Source organism: Eretmochelys imbricata, chromosome 7, assembly GCF_965152235.1.
Source record: "Eretmochelys imbricata isolate rEreImb1 chromosome 7, rEreImb1.hap1, whole genome shotgun sequence".
Classification (NCBI taxonomy): Eukaryota; Metazoa; Chordata; order Testudines; family Cheloniidae; genus Eretmochelys; species Eretmochelys imbricata.
The window spans coordinates 524,619-549,311 of record NC_135578.1 but is presented as its reverse complement, the minus strand read 5'-3'; the positions used below and the strand labels follow the sequence as shown (position 1 = coordinate 549,311).

Here is a 24,693-nt window from a genome sequence, read left to right as displayed (position 1 = left end):
GAATTAAGGTACTGCACTGCTTTTGTGATGTCAACAAACCCTGGTGGATTTTACTCTGTCAGTTGCTGGCTACCAAATAGGACTACTGTGAAGTGTTTTCTAAAGTACTGCACTGGGGCAATGAGATCTCTGCTCTTTGTTGTCAAATGATTGTGAGATATTTAATGTTTCATTGTGGTCTAAGTGAGTGTGGGTCCTCCTCTCTCACAAAAGAGTATCAAAATTTAACAGCATTTTGGAAATCCTAGGATACATAAGTCTAGATATAGTCACCGTATGGAAATGAGGGTTTTTTTGCACTGAAAAAGCAGTTTAATGCAACACACTATAATAATACAACATTAAGGTAGCTTTGTTAAAATATAATCAGCAAAAGCAAGGTTCCTGGAGCAGTGATAACTTACCCATTTTGCCTATAAATGCTACTTTCCATTCCTGTTTTCCTTGTCCAATTTGTTTTTTGTTTTTAATACTTTAGCACTTAGAGGCCCACACAAAATTGGTACAACATAGTGTTACCCACAGTCCAAACACACAGTGAAAATCTCAGCCCCAAAGAGGAAAACAAGAGATAAGTGTCAGAGTAGCAGCCGTGTTAGTCTGTATTCGCAAAAAGAAAAGGAGTACTTGTGGCACCTTAGAGACTAACCAATTTATTTGAGCATAAGCTTCCGTACTCCTTTTCTTTTTAAGAGATAAGTGACTTGCCTCAAGTCACACTGCAGGACAATGGCAGAGCCAGGAACAGAACCCAGGTCTCCTGAGTAACAGTCTGTCCAGTGGATCATGCAGTTTCTAAAGGTGTATTCTTGTTATTTAATATGTAGTATAGCAGTGCCTGGGTGCCCCAGTCACGGATCGGTGAGGGGCCACATTACTCTAGGCACTGTGCATAAATGAGAGAAAGCCAATGCTCTTTCTACAGTAAATATGTAGCATAAAACACAGATGTGCAGTGTAGCAGGATTAACATTGTGCAGGAGCTTAGACAGGAAACATAAAAATTAAACTGTGCAACCGCAACGTTGTATTAAGTGGTTTTTGCATTTATTTTCTCTCTCTCTTCTTCTTTTTTTTTTTTTATAAAGGAAAATATAATTTGTTCTCAACATTAGCATTTTGAGGGCCCAAAATGGACACTGAAATTCACACCTCAGTGAGGTGAATGGGGTAGGGGCAGAGTTCACTCCTCACTGAGGTGAATGGGGTGAGGGGGGTGAATTCACACCTTCTTTGCTGCTATTGTTTGGCTGGAGACAGTTTTCTGCAAGGCTGGGTTAACAGGGCAGCAGCACATCTGTTTACATTGTGATGGCTGTATCTTGGCAACTGAAAGAGATAGAAACTTATTTTTTTTTAAATGAAAGCTATTTGCAGATATTGTAGAATGCAGCTATGCAGCTCTATGGAGACCTCTAAAAATCACAGCAAGTAATTTTAGTTCCCACTTCCTCCTGTCCCTGTTATGCCAACAAGTATGTCTGAAAATGTACAAGGGAACTGTGAACAGGTGTAAACGGGGCGGGATGAAATTGTTTTATAACCTTTACTCTAGCATGAGCCTTCTGTAACACCATTTGAAAGTGAAATGGGTCTGTTCGCTCTCAAGCCACATCCACTAGAACCAGAGAAGAAGGAAATAGGATAAGAAAGGTAGCAAAACTGGTTAATCCAATTTTAAACAGATACCGATAACACTTCACACTTGGTAACCACATGACACTGTGGCCCCCAGCCTTATGCCATGATACTTGCTCATGAGGCCATAGTGGAAACCAAACCCAGAGCAGCTGAATGAAGCAGGTAATGTAAAGATGGACACTGGAGCCTGACTGCCATGTGGAGAGGTGGTCTCACATCCCTACGCCTGGCAGTTGCATTCAGCCATGCCCCAATCCCAGACAGCGGGGGATAGCACAGATGTGTGTGTGTGTGTGCTGGGGGGGTTGCTTTTAAACCTTTACAAGACAGGCTATAAAGTGAGCAATCATTTAAGTGCAGGGCGCCAGCTCAGCCAGTCCCAGCTTCTCCCAACATCTCCATTGTGTGTGGATCACTGAGACAGCAGGGCAACACACACTGGTTTTTGAAAGAACGAACTCTTTCCTTTCATGCCTTTCTGTGCGGTTGTCATTGCAGTAAACTCACTCCAGCATATGGCTTCTCAGGCATTTCCATTGTGAGCCAAATCTTAATAGAAATTCTTGTGGACCCCACTTCCTACACAGTATTGCCCAGACCCACCTCCCTTTCCCTTCTATGTCAACTACAGCAATTGCCTACACACAGAATTAGTATCATGAAAAGAATGTCTTTTTGCCTTTTAACTAGGGCTGTTGATTAATCGCAGTTAACTCGTGCGATTAACTCAAAATAATTAATCACGATTAAAAAAATTAATCGGGATTAATCACACTGTTAAACAGAATACCAATTGAAATTTATGAAATATTTTTGGACGTTTTTCTACGTTTTAAAATATAGTTATTTTAATTACAACACAGAATCAAATAGTACACTCTTCACTTTATATTATTTTTATTACAAATATTTGCACTGTAAAAATGAAAAAATATTTTTCAGTTCACCTCATACAAGTACAGTAGTGCAATCTCATTATCGTGAAAGTGCAACTTCTTATAGATTTTTGTTACAGAACTGCACTCAAAAATAAAACAATGCAAAACTTTAGTGTCTACAAGTCTACTCAGTCCTCCTTCTTGTTCAGCCAATTGCTAAGACAAACCAGTTTGTTTACATTTACAGGAGATAATATTGCCCACTTCTTATTTACAATGTCACCTGAAAGTGAGAACAGGGATTTGAATAGCACTGTTGTAGCCAGCATTACAAGGTATTTACATGCCAGATATGCTAAACATTCGTATGCCCCTTCAAGCTTTGGCCACCGTTCCAGAGGACATGCTTCCATGCTGATGATGCTCGTTAATAAAAATGTGTTAATTAAATTTGTGACTGAACTACTTGGGGGAGAATTATATGTCTCCGGCTCTGTTTTACCTGCATCCGGCCACATATTTCATGTTATAGCAGTCTCGGACGATGACTCAGTTCGTTTTAAGAACACATTCACTGATGATTTAACAAAACGCAAAGAAGGTACCAATGTGAGATTTCTAAAGATAGCTAAAAGAAAAGGAGTACTTGTGGCACTTTAGAGACTTGACCCAAGGTTTAAGAATCTGAAGTGCCTTCCAAAATCTGAGAGGGATGAGGTGTGGCGCATGCTTTCAGAAGTTTTAAAGGAGCAACACTCCCATGTGGAAACTACCTAAAAAGAAAACCAACCTTCTGCTGGTGGCATCTGACTCAGATGATGAAAATGAACATGCGTCGGTCTGCACTGCTTTGGATCGTTATCAAGCAGAACCAGTCATCAGCATGGATGCATGTCCTCTGGAATGGTGGTTGAAGTATGAAGGGACATAGGAATCTTTAGCATATCTGGCATGTAAACATCTTGTGATGCCAGCTACAACAGTGCCATGCAAATGCCTGTTCTCACTTTCAGGTGACATTGTGAACAAGAAGTGGGCAGCATTATCTCCTGCAAATGTAAACAACCCTGTTTGTCTGAGCGATTGGCTGAACAAGAAATAGGACTAAGTGGACTTGTAGGCTCTAAAGTTTTACATTTTTTAACTTTTGCATCAGGTTTTTTTGTACATAATTCTACATTTGTAAATTCAACTTTCATGATGAAGCGACTGCACTACAGTACTTGTATTAGGTGAATTGAAAATACTATTTCTTTTGGTTTTTTACAGTGCAAATATTTGTAATCAAAAATAAATAGAAAGTGAGCTACTGTACCCTTTGTATTCTGTGTTGCAATTGAAATCAATATATTTGAAAATTTAGAAAACACCCAAAAATATTTAAATAAATGGTATTCTATTATTGTTTAACAGTGCGATTAATTGTGATTAATTTTTTTAATCGATTGACAGCCCTACTTTTAATGCAATTTAGCAGATGGAAATAAAGTGAGTCCAGCATCATGTGACACCAGCTCTCTACAGAACCCTGGCGAGCACCATGTGGACCACCACAGGTTCCTGGAGCACAGTTTGTGAACCTATGCTCTAGGGTATTTGCACATGACATAAACTAGAGATGTGTCAAGTGCTGCCCCTCATCTCCCGCACGTGCCATCATGCCAAAGGTGTAAGTCTCTGTTCGGAGGTCATGGGGAGGTGTATTATTTCATTTCTTTTTCAATAAAAGCAAGCATCAAGATGTCACAGCAGCCCATACTGTGAGAGTCAAGGTCTTGCAGTAGAACGCTAAGGTGCAAATCCCATGGCAAACATATGGTCCTAGAATCTGGAGAATAAGCCCAACAAAAGAAAAATTGGTGAAGACACTTCACATTGTTTTTTAATTTCCACCATGGATATTTGGCATCTAATCTACAATCGGGCTGGCTCAAGAGGCTGCTGGGATCACTTGTGTTTATATTGTAGAATTCAACTCATATAGCAAACCAGAATCAGTTCTGTGGCCCCATTCTAAAGCCAGGAGATATATCTAGAGCCATTCCATATGAAGGTTAACTCAGGATCCATCCAGGGTGAGCAGACACTTGCTAGTGCTGTCTGACTTTCTGATGGATTCTATTTGTAGGCCTTTACACACATCTTCTTGGGAAAGCCCCAAGCAGAGAGTCTGACCGACTTCCTATGAAGCAACAACAACCTTGTCAGAAGAGTGAACACTCACCACCTACTGCTGATGTTCTCCTGGGACTTGCAGTGTGAGGTCAAGGAACTAGCCACCCTCAGGTCTGGTGGGCTGATCTCCTCTATGTGAGGCAGGGGGGGATGTGAGGGAGAGAAGCCACTTTGTGGGGAGGATGGGGCTCGGACTACTGAGCCCAGCACATTGCTGGCATCTGTGTCAGTCACAGAGCTGTTGCTGCCTTGTCGGGTAGGAGTCACTGTGCATCGCACTGAATCACTTCCCTCCTTGGCTTCCTGTTTTCGCTTGCGGTACTCCAGCAGAGAAACCTGAGAGAGAAACATCACCATGAGCCTGGGAGACTGAGGCTGTTAGTTGAACAGACAGATCACTAAGTTGACAGGTCCCTGGGGGGGGAAGGATGCTATCCCTTCATATGCTGCCCTAGGAGCACTGACTACATATACAAGTACACATTTTAACATGCATAAAACTGCAGGATAGGGCATCCCTGAGCTATAATTAGGACTAGACTTTATGAAAAACAAGAGATGATTTGCATCTCTATAGTTCCTTTCATGCAAGGATCTCAAAGCATGTTACAAACATGAATGAAGCCTCCCCTGGGAAGAAGGTAGGAATTTTACAGATGGGATAGAGGCAGAGATTAAATGACTTGTCTGTAAGAATCGTACACCAAATCAGTTTCGAAACAGGGGAAAAATCCCATGTGACAGATTAGATACCATCAATAAATCACAGTTAGCATGATATTACTGAGAAATATGGAATTATGAAAAATATGGTTATGAATTTTAAGCCTATAATCAGAACCCCATGAACTGATTGCAAATTTACCATAGAATCCACCCCAGCCTCAGAATTGGGCTGCAGAATTTAAACGTTAATTTAGAACTATGTACATTTCTAGTTCTGCGTACAAAGAAAACAAAGTTTGCATCCTTTTATATTGGAGTCACATGTCTTCTTGAATTTGCAGATAGGCTGAAACAATAGCTCAGAGGTGTGACTGTCGTATTTTTCCACACTTAACTATTTAATGGATGATCATTTCAGAAGAAATATGCTGTTAGTAGTGTGCCTATTCCACAATCCCAAACCTCCTCCTGCACCTCCTCAATTGTCAAAAGCCTCAATGGCTTCTGTCCAGTTGCCAAATCTCCAGCATCCTCCTGACAACTTGTCCAATACAGGTCCACACAGTACAAAAATCTGCAGCACTCTGAAAGCTGAAAACAAAAGCATTCTCTACCTCTATTCTATATAGGTTCAAACACCATGCTCACCCCTACAGCATCTGAGCACCTTCCAGCACTGCATTAAACAATGTGACGAACATCTGTCATATGTTTGTTCTCTCATCCTGCCCCCAGGGGGTGAAACATATGCAGAGGGGTGTCTTGTTTGGGTATTTTATTTTAATGCATATGCATATCTACACCACTAACATTTCACAATTGCTCACACTGGCTCTGCTCCACTCGTGTTAGCACTTTTGCGAAGCCTAGTGTAGACATGGCCTGTAGCATTTTAAGCTGGGTCATCTCATCCTGTTCAGAGCAGATCTATTTGACAAAGTGATTAAAAAGGCAGCAGCAGCCTATGGCCAATTCAAGGCTTGCAATCTTGTTAACACCAGAAGAACTGAACTACTGTTTGCAAAAGTGGGAAACTTTTGCAAAATTGCCACACTCATGATTCTTGGTCAAAGGCACAAAACAAAGGATTCTATAAGTCAACTGTATTTGGGGGGAAAACACATTACATAGTCTCATATGATAACTCTCTTTCCATTCCTTTAGGATATCTGGAGGATGTTAAACAGAAGTTATTAAAGTTAGACCTTTTTAAAAACAGCAGATCCAGATAACTTGCATCCAAGAGTTTTAAAAGAGCTGACTGAGGAGCTCACTGGATCTTTAAGGTTTATTTTCAGTAAGTCTTGGAGCAATGGGACAGGTTCAGAAGACTGGAAGAAAGCTAATGTGCCAATTTTTAAAAAGGGCAAATGGATAATTATAGACCTGTAAGCCTGACATTGATCCTGGGCAAGATAACAGAGTAGCTGATATGGGAGCTGATCGATAATAAACTAAAAGAGGGTCATGTAATTAATACAAATCAACATGGGTTTAGGGAAAATAGTTTCTGTCAAACTAACAATGCCTTTTTTTGATGGGTTTACAAATTTGGTTGATATAGCAGTGTTGACAAAATATACGTAGACCTGGAACCACATGATCTTTTGATGAAAAACGACGACATAAAATTAACATGACACACATTAAATGAATTAAAGACTGGCTAACAGTATACAGGGGATCATCACTGAGTGTTTCCAGTGGGGTTCTGCAGGGTTTGGTTCTTGGCCCTACACTATTTAACATTTCTATCAATGACCTGGAAGAAAACAAAATCACTGATGACAGATTATACAAAAATTGGGGGAGTGGTAAATAATAAAGAGCACAGGTCACTGACTTCGGGTGATCTGGATCATTTAGTAAACTGGGCACCAGGTGTGTCTTTTAATACATCTAAATGTAAATTAATATATCCAGGAACAAAGGAAGTAGGCCATACTTACAGGATTGGGGGGAAGTCTATCTAGGGAAGCAGTGACTCTGAAAAGATTCGGGGATTGTGGTGGATAATCAGCCAAACATGAAATTCCAGTATAACACTGTGGCCAAAAGAACTAACGCAATCTTGGGATGCATAAACAGGGGAATTTTGAGAAGGAGTAGAGAGGTTATTTTACCTCTGTTATTTGGCATTGGTGTGACTGCTGCTGGAATACCGTGTCCAGTTCTGGTGCCCACAATTCAAGACAGATGTTGATAAATTGAAGAGGGTTAAAAGAAGAGCCATGAGAATGATTAAAGGATTCTCATAAGTAGATGGAGCTCCTTGAGCTAAACAAAGAAGTTGGGGGGGGATCTTGATTAGTCTACAGAGCCCTACATGGGGAAAAAATGGTTATCAACCTTTTGTAACTGTTCTTCGAGATGTGTTGCTCATGGTCTATTCCATTCTAGGTGTGCATGTGCCTATGTGCATGGCAGTTGGAGATTTTTAGTGATATCCATAGGGTCAACAGTGGCGTCTCCTTGAGTGCTGTGCTCATGCGCCGGTATATCAGGTGCCACCAACACTACACCATTTCAGTTTCTTCTTGCCCTGTCAAAGTCTTTCTGGAAATCTAAGTACACTATATCCACTGGATCGCCCTTGTCCACGTTTGTTGGACTCCCTCAAAGAACTCAGATTAGTAAGACATGATCTCCCTTTACAGAAACCATGGTGACTTTTGCGCAACAATTTATGTTCTTCTAGGTGTCTGACAATTTTATTCTTTACTACTGTTTCAACTAATTTGCTCAGTACTGAAGTTAGACTTACCGGTCTGCAGTTGCCAGGATCACCTCTAAAGCCCTTCTTAAATATTGGTGTTACATTCGCTATCTTCCAGTCATTGTGTACAGTAGCTGATTTAAAGGACAGGTTACAAACCAGGTTAATAGTTCTGCAAGTTCACCTTTGAGTTCTTTCAGAACTCTTGGGTGAATGCCACCTGGTACTGGTGACTTGTTACTGTTAAGTTTCTCAATTAATTCCAAAACCACCTCTAGTGACACTTCAATCTGTGACAATTCCTCAGATTTGTCACCTACAAAAGACGGCTCAGGTTTGGGAACCTCCCTAACATCCTCAGCCATGAAGACAGAAGCAAAGAATTCATTTAGTTTCTCTGTGATGACTTTACCATCTTTAAGTTCTCCTTTTGTATCTCGATAGTCCAGGGTCCCCGCTGGTTGTTTACCAGGCTTCCTGCTTTTGATGTACTTAAAAAACATTTTGTTATTATCTTTTGAGTTTTTGGCTAGCTGTTCCTCAAACTTTCTGGCTTTTCTTATTACATTTTTACATTTAATTTGGCAGTGTTTATGCGCCTTTCTATTTACCTCACTAGGATTTGACTTCCACTTTTTAAAAGATGTCGTTTTATCTCTCACTGCTTCCCCCGAGATCCAGGGAGGGGATGATGGAGGCCAGAGAGACCATGTGAAACTTCAACTCTGTGAGAGACTTGTTAAGGCATTGCAGGTCTAGAATGGATCTGAGGCCCCACCTTTTGCTCGGGATTAGCAAGTAGCGGGAACAGAACCCCTTTCCCTTCATGTCCCAAGGGACCTCCTCCACTGCCCCCAGGTGCAGGAAGTTGTCTTGAACAAGGAGTTGGTCATGAGAAGGGTCCCGAGGAGGGAGGGGCAGCCAAAAATTGCAAGGGTGTAACAATGATACACTATGTCCAGCACCCAACGGTCTGAGGTGACTTGGGACCAGGTCAAACAGAAGGGACGAAGATGGTTGAGGAAAGAGCAGGGTGGATCCTGGAAGGTGACTGGGGTGTTGCTCTCGACCGCACCCTCAAAACGAGCACTTCTGGCTCCCGGGGTGTTTTGCCGAGCCAGGCTGCGTGGGAGAGCTGTAGGAGGAAGGGCGACGGCGGCAGAAACTGGCCTCTTTGTCCCTTCTTTTTGCAGATCCCTGACGAGACTGCCAAAGCCTAGGCAGCAGGGGCATCCGGAACTGCTTTCTTGCAGGCTGCAGTGTATGCATGCCCAGTGAACGAAGGGTGGCCCTGGTGTCCTTTAGTCAATCATAGAATCTCAGGGTTGGTTGGGACTGCAGGCGGTCATCTAGTCCAACCCCCTGCTCAAAGCAGGGCCAATCCCCAACTAAAGCATCCCGGCCAGGGCTTTGTCAAGCCTGATCTTAAAAACCTCTAAGGAAGGAGATTCCACCACCTCCGTAAGTAACCCATTCCAATGTTTCACCACCCTCCTAGTGAAAAAGTTTTTCCTAATATCCAACCTAAACCTCCCCCACGGCAACTTGAGACCATGACTCCTTGCTCGGTCATCTGCTACCACTGAGAACAGTCTAGATCCATCCTCTTTGGAACCCCCTTTCAGGTAGTTGAAAGCAACTATCAAATCCCGCCTCATTTTTCTCTTCCGCAGACTAAACAATCCCAGTTCCCTCAGCCTCTCCTCATAAGTCATGTGTTCCAGACCCCTAATCATTTTTGTTGCCCTTCGCAGGACTCTCTCCAATTTATCCACATACTTGTTGTAGCGTGGGGCCCAAAACTGGACACAGTACTCCAGATGAGGCCTCACCAATGTTGAATAGAGGGGAACGATCACATCCCTCGATCTGCTGGCAATGCCCCTACTTATACAGCCCAAAATGCCATTGGCCTACTTGGCAACAAGGGCACACTGTTGACTCATATCCAGCTTCTCATCCACTGTAACCCCTAGGTCCTTTTCTGCAGAACTGCTGCCTAGCCACTCGGTCCCTAGTCTGTAGCCGTACATGGGATTCTTCCGTCCTAAGTGCAGGACTCTGCACTTGTCCTTGTTGAACCTCATCAGATTTCTTTTGGCCCAATTCTCTAATTTGTCTAGGTCCCGCTGTATCCTATGCCTACTTCCAGTGTATCTACCTCTCCTCCCAGTTTAGTGTCATCTGCAAACTTGCTGAGGGTGTAATCCACACCATCCTCCAGATCATTAATGATCTTGCAGCCTTGCATCCATCTGGTCGGAAAAGGGACCATTCCCATCGAATTGAGGTCCTTGATGGAGGTCTGCATTTCTTGGGAGAGACCTGCAAGTCTGAAGTCAGGAGCTGCGGCTCATTATCACTGCTGACGTGACCACGCTGCCTGCCAAGTCTGCCTTGTCCCACGCCATCTGGAGGGAATACCTGGCAGCTGCAGTGCCTTTCTACAGCAGGATGCCAAATTCCTGGGCCAAACCCTGACGAAGGGACTCCTCGAACTTATTGAGGAGTCCCATATGTTGTAATGGCCCAAGAGGGCCTGATGGTTTGCCACCCGGAACTACAAACTGGCTGTCGAATAAATTTTTCTTCCAAACAGATCCAACTGTTAGGTCTCTTTATTCTTGGGGGTTGAACTGGTATGCCCCTTCTTGTCTCTTTATTGGCCACAGAGACCACCAGCGAGCCCGGGGGAGGGTGGGTGTAGAGGTATTCAAACCTCTTGGCTGGGACAGAGTATTTCTTTTCGGCCCTTTTTGAGGTGGGAGGAATGAGGTTGCCAGAGGTCCTTGGCACTCTTAAGGACACCGTCATGCACCAGCAGTGCGACACGGGTTGGGGGAACAGCTGACAGGATATTAACCAAGCTGTCCACCTGCTCAGCCATTTCCTCCACCTCCAGGCCCAAAGTCTCGGCCACCCGACGCAGCAGGACATGGTGTTCTTTGAAACCATCCAGTGGGCTTGCCCTCAAGGTCCTGAAACCGCCTCATCTGGGGATGAGGATGGTGACTGCATGGCCGGCGGAGGCTCCAGGGCATCTTCTCCCACGGGGGAGGGAGGCTTAGCAGTGGGCGCAGTTCCTCTGCCTCGACCACCTAGCGTACCTTGTGCACAGAGCCCGGTGCCATCAGTGCTGCCAACTGTTGCTCCAAGGTGGTGGTTGATGAGCAGTGTGAAGGGGGCATTGCCACAACCGACATTCCCCATGTGCCCTAATAAGGCTACTGCACTGGCCACTTGGCCGTGCTGCCAAGTCAGCGCTGTCGACGTGGCCTCAGGTGCCCATTCGTGCTGGTGCAGTCTAGGCGAGGGGCTGAATTGGGCTTCCGTGCCAGAGGACTCCCCTTCTGGTGACCATGGTGGTGCCATCGATCCCTGAGTTTGCTTGCTGATCTTCGCCGACTGGTGTCTGGAGTGAGGGGTGCAGTGCTGGGGGGACTGCAGACACAACGGGGGGTGCTTCCACGAGGCAGATGACTGGGACCTGCACCGAGAAAACCGGTGGGCGAGCGAGTGGTGTCGGTAGCATGGAGACCCGCATCTTGCTGTAGGCAATCTGTGTCGACATGGCGGTGACCGTGCCGCCGGTGATCAAATGCGAGTCCCAGAGAGTCTGGGCTGTGACTCCAGCGTGAAGGTGGAGAGTGCTGCTTTATCTCAGGGGATCGGCGGTGCTCCACTGGCCCCTGAGGGGTCTTAGTGGCTGGTCTGTCCTCTTGGGGAGCCTTTGCGCCTTTCCTGGGGCACATGATGAGCCTTGAGCCTTTCCATGAGCCTTTCCTGGGGCACATGATGCATCAGCGGCATGGGAGGAGGCCTTTGTGCTCTCAGTGCTGGAGGAGCCTGTGAAGGTGTCGGTGCTGCCAGGGATTTTGGTCCCCTATCGCTCCTGGGAGTTGGTGGTGGACCTTTCACAGGGCTAAGGGCTCCAACCAGGGAGGTATAAGCACGCAGCTCCGAAGTGGCCTGGTGGCTGGAAGCGTGTCCCTTGCCTGATGACTCATGGCCCTTTTTTCCCCGGTGCCATGGAAACATGCTTTTGGGTCTTATTTTTTGGGCACCGGCAACAGGGAACGGTGCTGGGCGGAGCCCAATGCCAGGGGCACTGTGCATGAGGCACTCAGCGAGTTCTGGCGGGACAGCACGGAAGCCAGACGAAGGGTGGTCTTCAGAAGAGCCCGTAGCCGAATATCCCATTCCTTCTGTGTGCGAAGCTGGAAGTTTTTACAAACTTAGCACTTGTCTCTAACGTGTGACTCCCCTAAGCACTTGAGGCAGCTGCTATGGGGGTCACTTACTAGCATAGGCCTGTTGCAGTCCGCACAGGGCTTAAACCCAGAGACCAGGGCATGCCCTGCCTGCGGCAAAGTCCCTGCTGGGACTCTAACTGGTAACTACTAACTACACTTAACTACTCAACACTAACTACTAGAAACAAACTATTTACAAGGCCCTAAAGCTTGAGGTAAGTAGAAGACAACCTGTTAGCCCTTGCGATGCAAGGAAAGGCGCTCTGACTAATCGTCACGGGCAGGAAGAAGGAACTGAGAGCGTGTAGGGTTGGCGGTGCCGGACATACTGGCACATGAGCACCGCACTCAAGGGGGACCACTGCCGGCCCTACGGATACCACTCCGACGACCGCACGCGGGGGCACGCGCATACCTAGAATGGAATCGACATGAGCAAGCACTCAAAAAAGAACAAATATTTAATAATGGGCTCTTCAATCTAACAGAGACACATGTAACATGATCCAATGGCTGGACGTTGAAGCTAGATAAAAATATATGCCTTATTTGCAGTCTGAATTTAATGGTGAGAGTAGTTAACCATTGGAACAATCTACCAAGGGTTGCAGTAGATTCTCTGTCACTGATAATTTTAAAATCAAGATCGATTGTTTTTCTGTAAATCTGCTGTAGGAATTTATAGTGTTACAGCCCAGATTAATCGTCACTTAGGCAAGCTATTCCTATTTCACCAAGGTGAAACTGTACCACTCTTCTCTCCCTGCTCCTGGACATGATACTTCTCAGTGGGCCCTTCTGCTGCCATACCTCATTTCAAAATCTTGCCCAACTTGCTGCATCCTTTCCCCAGGTCTGCCTCAGCCTTTTTTCACTCCCACTCAGCACGGGAGTTTGGATTATTTCCCCCCGGACGTATTAGCTTCATTTTTCCATGTTGTATCTCATTTTAGCTATTTCTGCCCATGGTTCTACTCTCTCTAGATCCTTTGGGTTATTCCTCCCCTCACTGGTATTTACCACTCCTCTCAATTTAGTGTCATCTGTGATTTCTTTAGCAGGAAATACTTGCCTTTTTCCTTTGTGGTGGGTTTTGGGGAGCAGATTTGACTCCTTCACAAACCCGCTCACCACCAGGAGACATGGATCCATGCAATGTCTCTTTAAGAAGTCCCGGCTCATGTCTGCTGAAGTATCCATCTGTAGGAGAGCTGCAACATCCCCCTTCTGAACTCAGGGGCTTCCTGTCTCCCACCTGAGGGGAAGCCCGCAACAATCCATCTACACGGGGCATAGCGTTCAAAGGGGAGAAGGCATACATTAAATTAAACTCTGTCCGAAAAGCCGGATCGGAGCTTCTTAGCAGCAGCTGTGACTCCCCACTCTTTCCTGGGAAGTTGGTCTCAGAAGTGAAGTGAATGGAGGACTGTGGAGCCAGATCAGAATGGCCCGAGCTCAGTAGCGATGGCCTCTCTGGACAGGTGTTGGCATTGGAATCCAGGTAGCCCACCTTTGCCAAATCCAAGTCCGTTCGAAGGCAGAGCTAGAAAATCCAACAAAGATATGGGGTGGGAGAGGGAGGGGAAATCAGGAGAAGGGATAGACACAGGTGGGGAGAGAAACTTTTAAAGTCAGGAAACACTTGCTCCGAAGACAACTCACTCCTTTCCAGCTCCTCTCTTGATCCCCCTGGGTCCTTTCTTGCACTGCTCTGAAGGGTACATCTAATATGGGGATCAAATCCCTGCAGCACAGCTGCAGCTGGCCCAGGTTGGCTGACTCGGGCTTGCAGGGCTAAAAATTGTGGTGTAGACATTCGAGCTTGGGCTTGAGTCCAAGCCCTGGGTTCCTGCAAGGGTGGAGGGTCCCAGAGCTTGGGCTCCAGCCCAAGTGTCTACACAGGAATTTTTCAGCCCCGGACCATGAGCCACACAAGCCCAAGTCATCTGAGTTTTTTTTTTTGTTTTTTTTTTAAATAATCCCATGTACACATAGCCTAAGTAGCAAATGGCTGGGAAATGAGCATTACAGAATAATCCAAACATGGCTGTCCAGTCTGCTGGGCCCTTTCCCTTCCAACTGGGTTTGCTGTAAAAGGTATCCTTGACCCTAGTGCTCAAGTCTAGGTACTCACTGAAAAAGAACTGATGTCTTCAGCTGGACCCACACAACATTAACACATGGTATTAAACTACCCGTCCACTAAAGATGAAGAATAGTTCAAGGACATTCACTGCTCACTAGCTGTCTTATCAGACAACTTCTTGACTATCCAAATACCCAGTAATGAAAACTGCAAGCATCCCCCTCAATTTCTCTCTACTATGACAGTACATTGCCCAGGAACCCCAAGCCATGTGCAATCACTTTGATTACAAGACCTGGGAACCGCTGGTTCAAACACATTCATTTCATCTGCACTATAATTCAGCATCTTACAGCAGTGAGACATAACTGCCAACCTCTGTTCTATCACAGTACCTGGGAACTCTGGGCATTGACACACTTACATTTCTTCTTTTACAAGATGGCACCTGAAAACCTCCAGCACCAACACAATATCCCGCCTTCCACTATATTACAGCTCTGGGAATCTTAGACAGTGAACACAACTGTGTCCCCTTTGACACATCACATCCCATAGGAGCCTCTGGCACGGAGACACATCCACATCTTTGCTGTATTCACAGCACCTTGGAACCTCCAGAACCAAGACACAAATGCATCCTCTCTTTAAATCACGGTCTCCAGGAACCTCTAGGACAGAAACAGGAGTACACCCCCTTTTCTTATTACAGTGCTAAGGAGCCAAAACATGGCTGTGTCCTTTCTGCTATATCACAGCCACTGAATGAATCTCCTCTGCTATATTGCAGCTCCCAAGAACCTCCTGCACTGAGTCATGGCTGCAACCCCTCCATGTTACAGTCCCCTGGAACATTGGGTAAAGAGCACCAACTGCATCCCTTTCACTGTATTACAGCACTTGGGCACCTCCATCAATAAGGGCATACCCTCTGCCGTATTACACCTCTGTTCCCAGGAATGGAATCATGACTGTATCACTTCCTCACATTTTTAGACCAGCTTGCTGTTATCTGGACTCTTCTTCCCTGGTACTTGCTTGATGGACTTAGGCTGCAGTGAGGTGATGATTCTGTCTGAACACAGCAGGTCAAGTACACGACCTTGTCCCAAGAAGCTGATCAAAACCAATGAGTGATGAAGATGCTGAAGGTTCTGGACAGAGTTCTCATTGCTCCAACATCCTTCAGTTTAAACAGGGACAAGGCTCTCCCATTCCTCCCTCAATCGAAATTGCCCCTTTACTGCTACAAGAAGTAAACACCATATAAACCACTTCTATTGAGCTGAAACTGATGCCAATTATTATAATTCCAGGGACCCCAGACCTTTTTCCTTTCACCCCAATAACCAAGACACTGGTTCTTAACATTTTGCCTCCATTTCCCACCAGCATCTGCAGTATTATTAGTACATCCCAGTTTTCCAAATAAATCCACTTTATTTTCTTCAATCTCCCTTGACAATCCTGCAGTCTCTCCACATTCTTACTGTGACTAGTGCCCCACCTCCCTCTCCATTCCCGTTCTCTCACTCTCCTCTGCAGTCTCTTCACTCTCGCTCCGCTCCACCCCACCCTCCAGAACCTCTGGTGTACGTACACACACACACACACACACACACACAGCCTCAGAGTGCAATTGAGATGGTGTGATAACTACCTCGGGTGACAGGGACTCGGGCCTATGCGCAGGGGAACTCTCAGGGGAGGATACGTTCTAGAGGAGGGAAAAGCATCTTGTTATTCATCTACTTAAAAAGTCAAGAAGCAAAATAAAATAAAGTAAAAACAAGCACAGAGGTTAGCCACAGCTATTCTAAACAGACACTCCCCCCAGGAACTCGTCTCAGTGATTAGAGAGGGATTCAATGGGTTAAGCAGTTTCTAAAGCCTCCTGGAAGCACAAAGACAGGACTGGGTTATTGTGTTCCATGCCACAACTTAGTATCCAAACCAGAGAACAGAAGAGATGTTAGCCAGAAGTATTTATTTCCTTATATTTCTGATGCTGCTAGCCAAAGAGTTTACACCAGGAAATATAAAGAAATCCATGTATGGCATTTAGTCCAATGACATGGGAAAGGCTGGAATGAAAAGCCTGGCTTTGCCTAAGGAAAATTCCCCAGATGCTGTAGTTAGTATTAGGCATTAAATAAGGGGAAAATAAAATGGCTCCTTCAATTTACTATGAGTTTCCTCTTAGTACCATCAAAGGAATAGGTATAAACTGACTGAGGGAGCTACAGGGGTCACAGCTGGATACAGTGCAAGGGAGAGCAATCCATCCACATGCAGTGGTATGTGCAAGCCTCTCCACCCTCACTTGGTGTTACAGAGCATCCCCATCAGAGAGTCAGAAAGAGGGAAGCTCTTCCAGAGGTAGGGTACTACCAGTGACGGGGCTGTGGTTGGGTGGATCCTGCTGGACAGGAGTACTTACAAAAACCCAAAGCGATAAGGACTTTCAGAACCTTCTCAACTGTGGAGACTTTTGATGGGCAGACTCCATAGGGATAAAGCAGATGAAGGATACTAAGCTCCAAGTCTCTGCTACAAATGTTGATGGGCCCAAGCAAATCCAAATTGAGGTCCCAACCTCATTTGGTTTCGAATTAGCTCTAAAGCTCTGGTCCGTAAGGCCTGACCCGCTAGAGATTTCAGGAGTGTGTGGGACAAGCTCCCCAGAAGAGCAGATGCAGCAGATTAATTCAGGATGGAGCATCTCAAAAGTGGCATTCAGAACCACTTGGTTAACATCAAGTCTTAAAGAGACACCAAATTCCCCACCAACCCAGTGTCTGATCACTTTCAGCTCTCTAATCGAGGAGCCTGTCCTATTGGTAACCAGATAAAAGACCCTGCCCCCCCATTCTCTTCTCCCAGGGCCATGGTCATAGGACTGAAGTGTACAATCTATATACATGATGATATGAATTCTCTTGAGTTAGAACTGATGGTAACTAAATGAAACCAACAAGACACTAAAATGGAAATGTTATCAATGAGCTGCATTTAGTGAAATATAAAGCTTGAACACAGAAGCCTGTGGTCTACCAAGTTGTTAGGGTTGTTCCCTAGAGGAAAATAGAGGCAGCAAGGGCAAGTAGGAGGTAGATGGCAGTAGGCTCTAAGTTTCTTCTCTGTCATACTCAGCAGCAGGAGCAACTAATGCTATTTTACATGGGACTGAGGTTTGTAGCTAGGCTATTGAGGTCCACTATGCTACTGACCCTCTAACATTCAACTTGTACCAGTGCAGAGCCCGAGGATAATGGCCAGCTCAAGCTCTATACCTGAATCAGTCCTTCCCTCCTACTCCTCAATACTAAACAATCTTCTCCACTAGCCTTGACAAGTATCCCTCTACAACAGCTTTCAGCAAAGAACTCTCAAAGTAAAAGTGAAAGCACCAAGCTAACAGACCCCATCGGCAAAGGACTCTGCACTACTGCAGAACAGAGGAGGAATCTCTGCAGGATTCTCTCAAGCCAGTGGCCATGCTGTTGTTCACTAGACTGTTCCCACCTGGGTCTGAATGGTAGTGTAATGGCAGCAGCAGGTTTCGAGACTTCCACTTTCCAATGAGAATGAGCAATAATGGAAAATAAAAAGAGAACTGCAAACCACCTGGCATCTCCTGCCAATCGTCGCCACCAAGATGGAACATGGCAAGAGGGAGGAGGAAGCTCCAGACTGGAAAGGCACTGGCAACTCCCCCTCAGATAGCGCTGAGCAGAGAAAAACACCCACCACGCTCTTTAAATGCTTCCAAAACACAAAATCAAAGGCAAACGCATATAATGGGAGCGCAATAAGAATCAGTACACCTGGGACATTAAACACTGGGTGGTGGGAGCTGTGAGCCCTCGCAGTTCTGGGATCTGAAATGTCTGTCCCCCAAGCCTTTGGGGACTGCTGTGTAAGAGAAAGGGAGCAGGGGTTGTGGTATGTCTGACACGCTTGGGGTTTGCTGCACTGTGAGAGAAAGGGCGTGGGGGAATGTGCTGTCCCAGTAGGCAGGGGGATTGCTGTGCTGCAGCAGGGTTGTGTGAGCAAAAGTGAGCGTGTGTGTTGTGTGCAGCAGGAAAGGGAATGGAGGCTATGCTGACTGGTACCCCTGGAGAGCAAGAGGGTTGCTGCACTGCAGTGAAGTGTGACATGTAACAGAAGGAGCAGGAGTACCACGTCACTGATGGCTTTGGGAAGCGAGAGAGTTGTTACAGCCAAGGGTGCCACAGAGGAGAGAGGTAATAGCTGCCCCTGTGTGGGACACTTGGGGTCTTGCTCAGGAACCTAGCCATGTGTTTGAAAGCAGACTGCCCCCAATGCACCTCTTCTAGTCTCTCCCCTTTTGGAGCCCCCAGACCTCTATCCTAATTTACCTCAAACTGTAGTGGAGTATTGCAGCGACTAGCAGCCAGAGAGGGAATTGGTGAGAACATCATGCCATAACCATTGCGACTTTCCTCCTCTCCTGGCAGAGATGAGCAGGGTGTGGTGAGTTGCGGGCTCATTGAGCCAGGAGGTGGAGGCGTGATGGGAGACAGTGGCCTCAGTAACTTGGTAACATTCTGTTCCATCAGGTAGCGAGATTTCCACTTCTTCAGGGGGCTCAGCAAGTCTGTGAAACATGAACACAACTGAACTGAGAATCATAATGCACCATTATTAATGCCAAACCATGAACAGTTCCCCTCCCAGCCAGAGCCCCATGAATGCTCAGCCGTAACTGCATCCCATTAAAGGCCCCTAAAATACGAGGAGCTCCCAATACCAATGAAAATCCTTCTCATCCCACAGGAATGTGGAGACACGTAACAAAGGTAACAAAACAACTCAGTTATAATAAATGACACGTGGGGAACAACATGGTCAAGTGCGGGGAGCGGTGTCAGGACAGGACTGAAACAGAAGGAGAGAGAGATTACATTTCCTGGCACAAAGAGGTGACAAAAACAAGGCAAATTCACTCTATGACTGCTATGGATAAACCACAGCACAGCACAATTCTCACCGGCTGAGCTCCACAATGTCTCTAGAGTTTGCATAAACATAATCCCCGGAAACGATCATTCCCACAAAGAGGAACCCTTGCCTCAGCCCTACCCTCCTAAGTGCATGGTATCGCACTTTTCAATTACTTGTAAGCTCTCTGGGGCAATGGCTAGCCTCTGCCTGGTTTTCTGTGAAGAGCACAACCTATTTTGAGATACAGAAAACAATTTACCAAGGCAGGAAATCTGAGCTGTACACTAGAGAGAAAAAAACAATGTGACATTTCCAGATCACTACCATGTAGTGTTATCACACAGTGCCCCCAGCTCCTCTGTGAAGGGTGCAAGGGTACGGTTCCAGTTGCCTCAATACCATTATCCCCCTTCCACATCAGTGTGCCTAGCCCAAAATGCCTCCTCACCCTCAGCTGTGCTCCCTCCTACTACGGAGCTTTAGTTTACCTGGACCCCTCTGGAACCCCTCCATGCTGCAGCTGCCTTCCCCATCATTTTTTCCCAGATGCTTTTCCTGACCTGTTTACCCCTAGCTTCCTCACTACTTGGTCTTGGCCCCTAGTGTTTCTGAATGAATTTTGACCTCTTTCCCAGCTCTAAAGGCCCCCAGTGAGGCAAGTCTCCTCTGTTCCAAGCAGAAGAAATTTGACTCATCCTTTCTTCAGACCCAGGATCTCCATAGGGCAGTAATCTCCCTCTTGTCAGGTGGTACCCAGTGCTCACAGACAGGGACTTACAGTAGCACCCAGTCTGGGATTCTGCCTTTATGACTAGTATTTCATTTGCCTTTTTGCCAAGCTGCTAGGTTTGCCGCTTCCTCACAATCATCTTGGGAGCTTCTCAAGACCTGGGTGCTCTGTGGTTGGTCCAGTTAGCTCATATTCCCTAGACTGAGTCCTTTTTCCCCGGGTCATGATTTTACACTGGTCTCCATTGACCTGCATTTCCCCACTGCTGTCCAGTCCTCGAAACCCTGGCATCCCTTTGGAATCTCCCTGCATCATTATTTGCAGTGCCCCAAGGTTAGTGAACCCAGAGAGCTTGTTTTCAATCCCCTCACATCCAATGCAGTTCCATTATGAGTAGAGATCCTAGAACCACCCTGAAATCTCCACTCAGCCATTCTGGAGCTGGGTGAGTCTCCTAAGAGTCCCCTTTGTCTCATGCTCCCACACTTTTCTAGCCAGTTCCCCTGTTTCTCCTCCTACTCCTGCGCTTTGCCATGAGCCATTTGTGTAGGATGTAGAATCCTGTCTGTTGTTTAGACCAACTCTCTGCTAATCCCTGATTTCCCCCTTTCTTGGCAGTGAGACCCTCCCCGGTCCCCTGCTGTTACACACACACAGTTTGCTGCCTGAATCCACCTTGGCAAAGCCATCTGCCAACTGGGCTTCCTAGGAACTAACTGCCAGGTACTTTATGCAAGAGTTTAACATCGAACAGGGAAATTCTAGAAACAAGAAGCTCTTGGTTTCCTCGTGTCATGACCTTTGTAAAGTGATCCTGTTTGCCCCTTTCCAGACCTCAGGAACCTATCCTAAATTCTCTCTATTTTTAAAAGTGTTTTAGAAATTCTCTAGTTTCTTTGCTCACTTTCTTCAGGTTTTGCTCAGCGATGCATAGTATCCAGACCTAGTGTTTTGTTCACTTTAAGTGCATCTAACCTTTTAATAACCAATTCTGTTGTTATCTGTACACTGTCTAGCTCCTCGTCTGTCGTCCTTGGAAAACTGATCCCTGACTTGGGCAGATCTCCACCCTCTTCCTCTGTAAAGACAGATGCAAATTAACTATTTCACAACTCGGCTACTGCTTTTCTCACAGATTAAAAGCCAATGTTTTTGAGTAGCTGTTTTTTAAGCCTGTGCCTATTACCTATTTACCTGGTGACCCTTGTTAATTCTCTCAGCATACATTTAAATAGCCAGCTGTCACACTCTAAGGCATGACGCTGTTTACCTTTGTCCTGCAGAACAAACTCTGTATCATACAACTCTGGCAAGAGTGCCGTGAGATGCAATATCACCACACTGTCACAGCAAAGGAGTCAGGATGCCTCAAGCTAGGATGAGCCTATGGAAATTGGGATGGGTGGTAAAACTACATCTCCACCTGCCACAAACTTGTACCAACATGCAACAATGCATGTTTGTGAAGCCTGTGTCTCATCCTGTGTGTCAGTACCCCTTAATGGCCCGTAGCCTTCTATAAATACATACACCTGGCACCGCACTTGAGGGTTCTGGATACATACCTGCATTGTCCTTGCAGATGCTAGAAGAACTGCTGCTCTGGTTACTTTGGTATAGACATTGGGTTCTGTTCTCTTGTGGAGTAGATGAGGTCTGAGTCATCCCTTCTTCCAGGGCTTGTTTCATCCAACGCTGCAACAGAACTAGACTACGTCAACGTGCAGTCCCCCTGTGCTTTACATGTACATGTGCAGGGTATACTCAAGAACTCCTAAACATTTGTACAGCAGGGCAGACGCCTGTAGAGCTCTGCGTCACATGCTCCCAGCCAAAAAAATTGGTCTGATAGAATTGTTAAAGCTGGGCCCAAAGACTACTATGAATGGTTCTGAATTGGTGCTCTAGATGAGACAGGTGCTAAGGGTAATAAATCTGTATCAATAATCTAAGGGTACAACCTCATTAGAACACAGACTTCCCAAACTCAGAGATTAGGAAGCTAGGGAACTCTAAGCAGAGGTTTTTAAAGCAATCTAGGAAAGTATGGCTATTCAGAACTTGCCCAGAGAATATGCCTTCTGCACAAAGCCCAGCTTCATGCACAGGCTGGGAAGCATTCTGATCCTCACTCCACTTGCTCTGGAAGACACATCAGAACCAAGGAGAGTTTCTACCCTACCACATAGGGCAAGGAAGTGACAAGTTGACTCAAGTGTAATTCTCCCAGGAGTGTGTTTGCTGTCAAAGAGCAGCAATGAACATGCAAACCTGATAGTGTGGGAGCTACAATTTAAGAGGGGCTAGCCAGGAGTAGAAAAATCAAAGTGGACCCTCCTCAGGAGACAGAACAGTGGTGGGGGAAAAGATATGAAAAATCATAGCAGGGGAGAGCATAGAATAAGAGATGATTCCCCATGGATATGTGGAGAAGAGCCAATCTACATCACCTCACCTGCCAAATTTACTGGCTCCCCCACCTGCTGCAATGCAGCTGTATGGGAACACTAAATTCTGCAGCAAGTGACCTTTGACAGCACAAGATCTCTTCCAACTGATTCCAGTTATTTGAAGTAATGTAAGAAGCTGGGGAGAGAAGCCAAAAAGTGCTAAGGACCACATTGGTGTGACAGTAAAGTGACAGTGAAACTAAACCCGAGAAGAAAGGGAGAGAAACACCCTAATTAAAGATAGGTTTCAGAGTAGCAGCCATGTTCGTCTGTATTCGCAAAAAGAAAAGGAGGACTTGTGGCATCTTAGAGACCAACCAATTTATTTGAGCATAAGCTTTCGTGAACGACAGCTCACTTCATCGGATGCATGCTGTAGCTCACGAAAGCTTATGCTCAAATAAATTGGTTAGTCTCTAAGGTGCCACAAGTCCTCCTTTTCTTTTTTGTAATTAAAGATAACACCAATGATTTCAGAAACAGACAATGAAGTGCAGTGGCCTTGTTTTTATCACATTAGCATTGAATTTGATGTTTGTTTATACGGCCCCTTTGAAGATCTCACAGCACTTTACCAACCTATTCCTCATATCACCCCCTTGATGGAGGTAATCCTATTTTACAGATGGGTAAACTGAGGTACAGAGCAGGACCTGACCAAGGTCACTCACCAAGTCTGGAAAAATTAGAAAAACAACCCAGATTTAGCAGACTCCCAGATCAGCAAGCTACAGGGGCATCTTTCCTTCAACAATCCAAATGGTGAAACTTACACATTCCATGCTCACTTTAAACAATTTAAAAAGCCTTGAATCATGCTTGCTGGACAATCAGCAGCTATAGCAGCTCACATGAAGTGCATCTCTGATGCAAGAAGGCCCTTGAGCAGTTATGCTACCACCTTCTGTAAAAGCTAAAGCCTATACATAGTTTTCAATAAATAAACTAAATAAACTGCAGTACAGTAACAAGACACAGAGACCACAAAGGCTTGACTCAGCATGGTGAGGCCAGAATCTAGACAGAGAAGAGCTCAGCTACAAAACATTTCAGAGGTAACAATGCCCCATCTGATCCCTAAAAGAATTTACCATTCTACATTCAATCTGGGAACAAAAATGACATAAAAATCATAAAACTTAGAAACCTGTTTTTATGGCTCATTAGAACAATTTGTAACACACCTCACTGCCTGCTAACCTTAATTGCCTACTTCATTTTAAGTGGTCTCCTACAGCATGTGTGAACCCTTTATGCTTAGTAATCTGCCCCACCTTGCATTTAGTTTGGACATTCTCGTTACCTTCTACAGACCTGAGTAAGAGCTCTGTGAAGCTCAAAAGCTTGTCCCTTCCACCAACATAAGTTGGTCCAATACAAGGTACTACTTCACGTACCACGTCTCTCCCGTATCCCGGAACCCCAACATGGCTACAACACTACTACAAACAAATATCATAACAAACTCCTCCAGACCACTGCTTACAACACAGTATCTTCATTTTATCTGCCTGGATTCATTCTAAATTTCAGCCAAGCAGCAGGACAGGGCAGATATGGTTGGATGACAGTGTTATAGGTTCACATATATCAGGGGTGGCCAAACTTACTGACCTTCCGAGCCGCACACAACAATCTTCAGAAGTTCGAGAGCTGGGGCACACCTGCTGGGGCTCTGGGCTTCAGCCCCACGGGAAGTGCCTGCCAGGGCTTCAGCCCTGCTTCTGCTGAAGCCCCAAGCTCGGGCTGAAGCCCCATCTCCACTGCAAGGTAGAGGTTCTGAGCTCCCCCCTCCAGTCTGGTGGGTGGAGAATGGGGAAAGGGGGGAAAAAACGGGACACACAAGGGGGCTCTGCGAGCTGCACTTTAACTGTAAAAGCCACATGCAGCTCGCGAGCCATGGTTTGGCTACCCCGACATACATAATCAAAAGTGACAGAACCACTCTCCGTAGAACCGTAAACAGGAGAGGCCTCAAGGTTAACTGTATTACTCCTTACACTGACTAGGACCAGCTCATAAGAAATGCAGGGATTCACTCTTGCAGTCCTGTCCAACCAGCTAATCCATGTAGTGGAGTCAGGAACACCTTGTGAGCAAATCCAGTTCTTACAGTCTCATTAAAACAGT

General features: G+C 45.6%; 1 protein-coding gene across 4 annotated transcripts in view; it reads right to left on the bottom strand.

The window, feature by feature from the left end:
* SETD5 (SET domain containing 5) overlaps positions 1-24,693 on the bottom strand; it is a 161,788-nt gene that overhangs the window by 24,061 nt on the left and 113,034 nt on the right. For 2 of the 4 annotated variants that reach the window (XM_077821013.1, XM_077821016.1), the window contains exons 17-21: positions 21,679-21,808; positions 18,798-19,036; positions 16,076-16,132; positions 13,402-13,872; positions 4,744-5,030 (exon numbers count right to left, since the gene is read on the bottom strand). In XM_077821013.1, coding sequence (XP_077677139.1) covers positions 4,744-5,030; positions 13,402-13,872; positions 16,076-16,132; positions 18,798-19,036; positions 21,679-21,808 — 1,184 coding nt within the window. Of the gene's footprint in view, positions 1-1,228; positions 1,330-4,743; positions 5,031-13,401; positions 13,873-16,075; positions 16,133-18,797; positions 19,037-21,678; positions 21,809-24,693 lie in introns of all 4 variants that reach the window. The other 2 variants (XR_013346570.1, XM_077821014.1) reach the window with 2 other exon arrangements.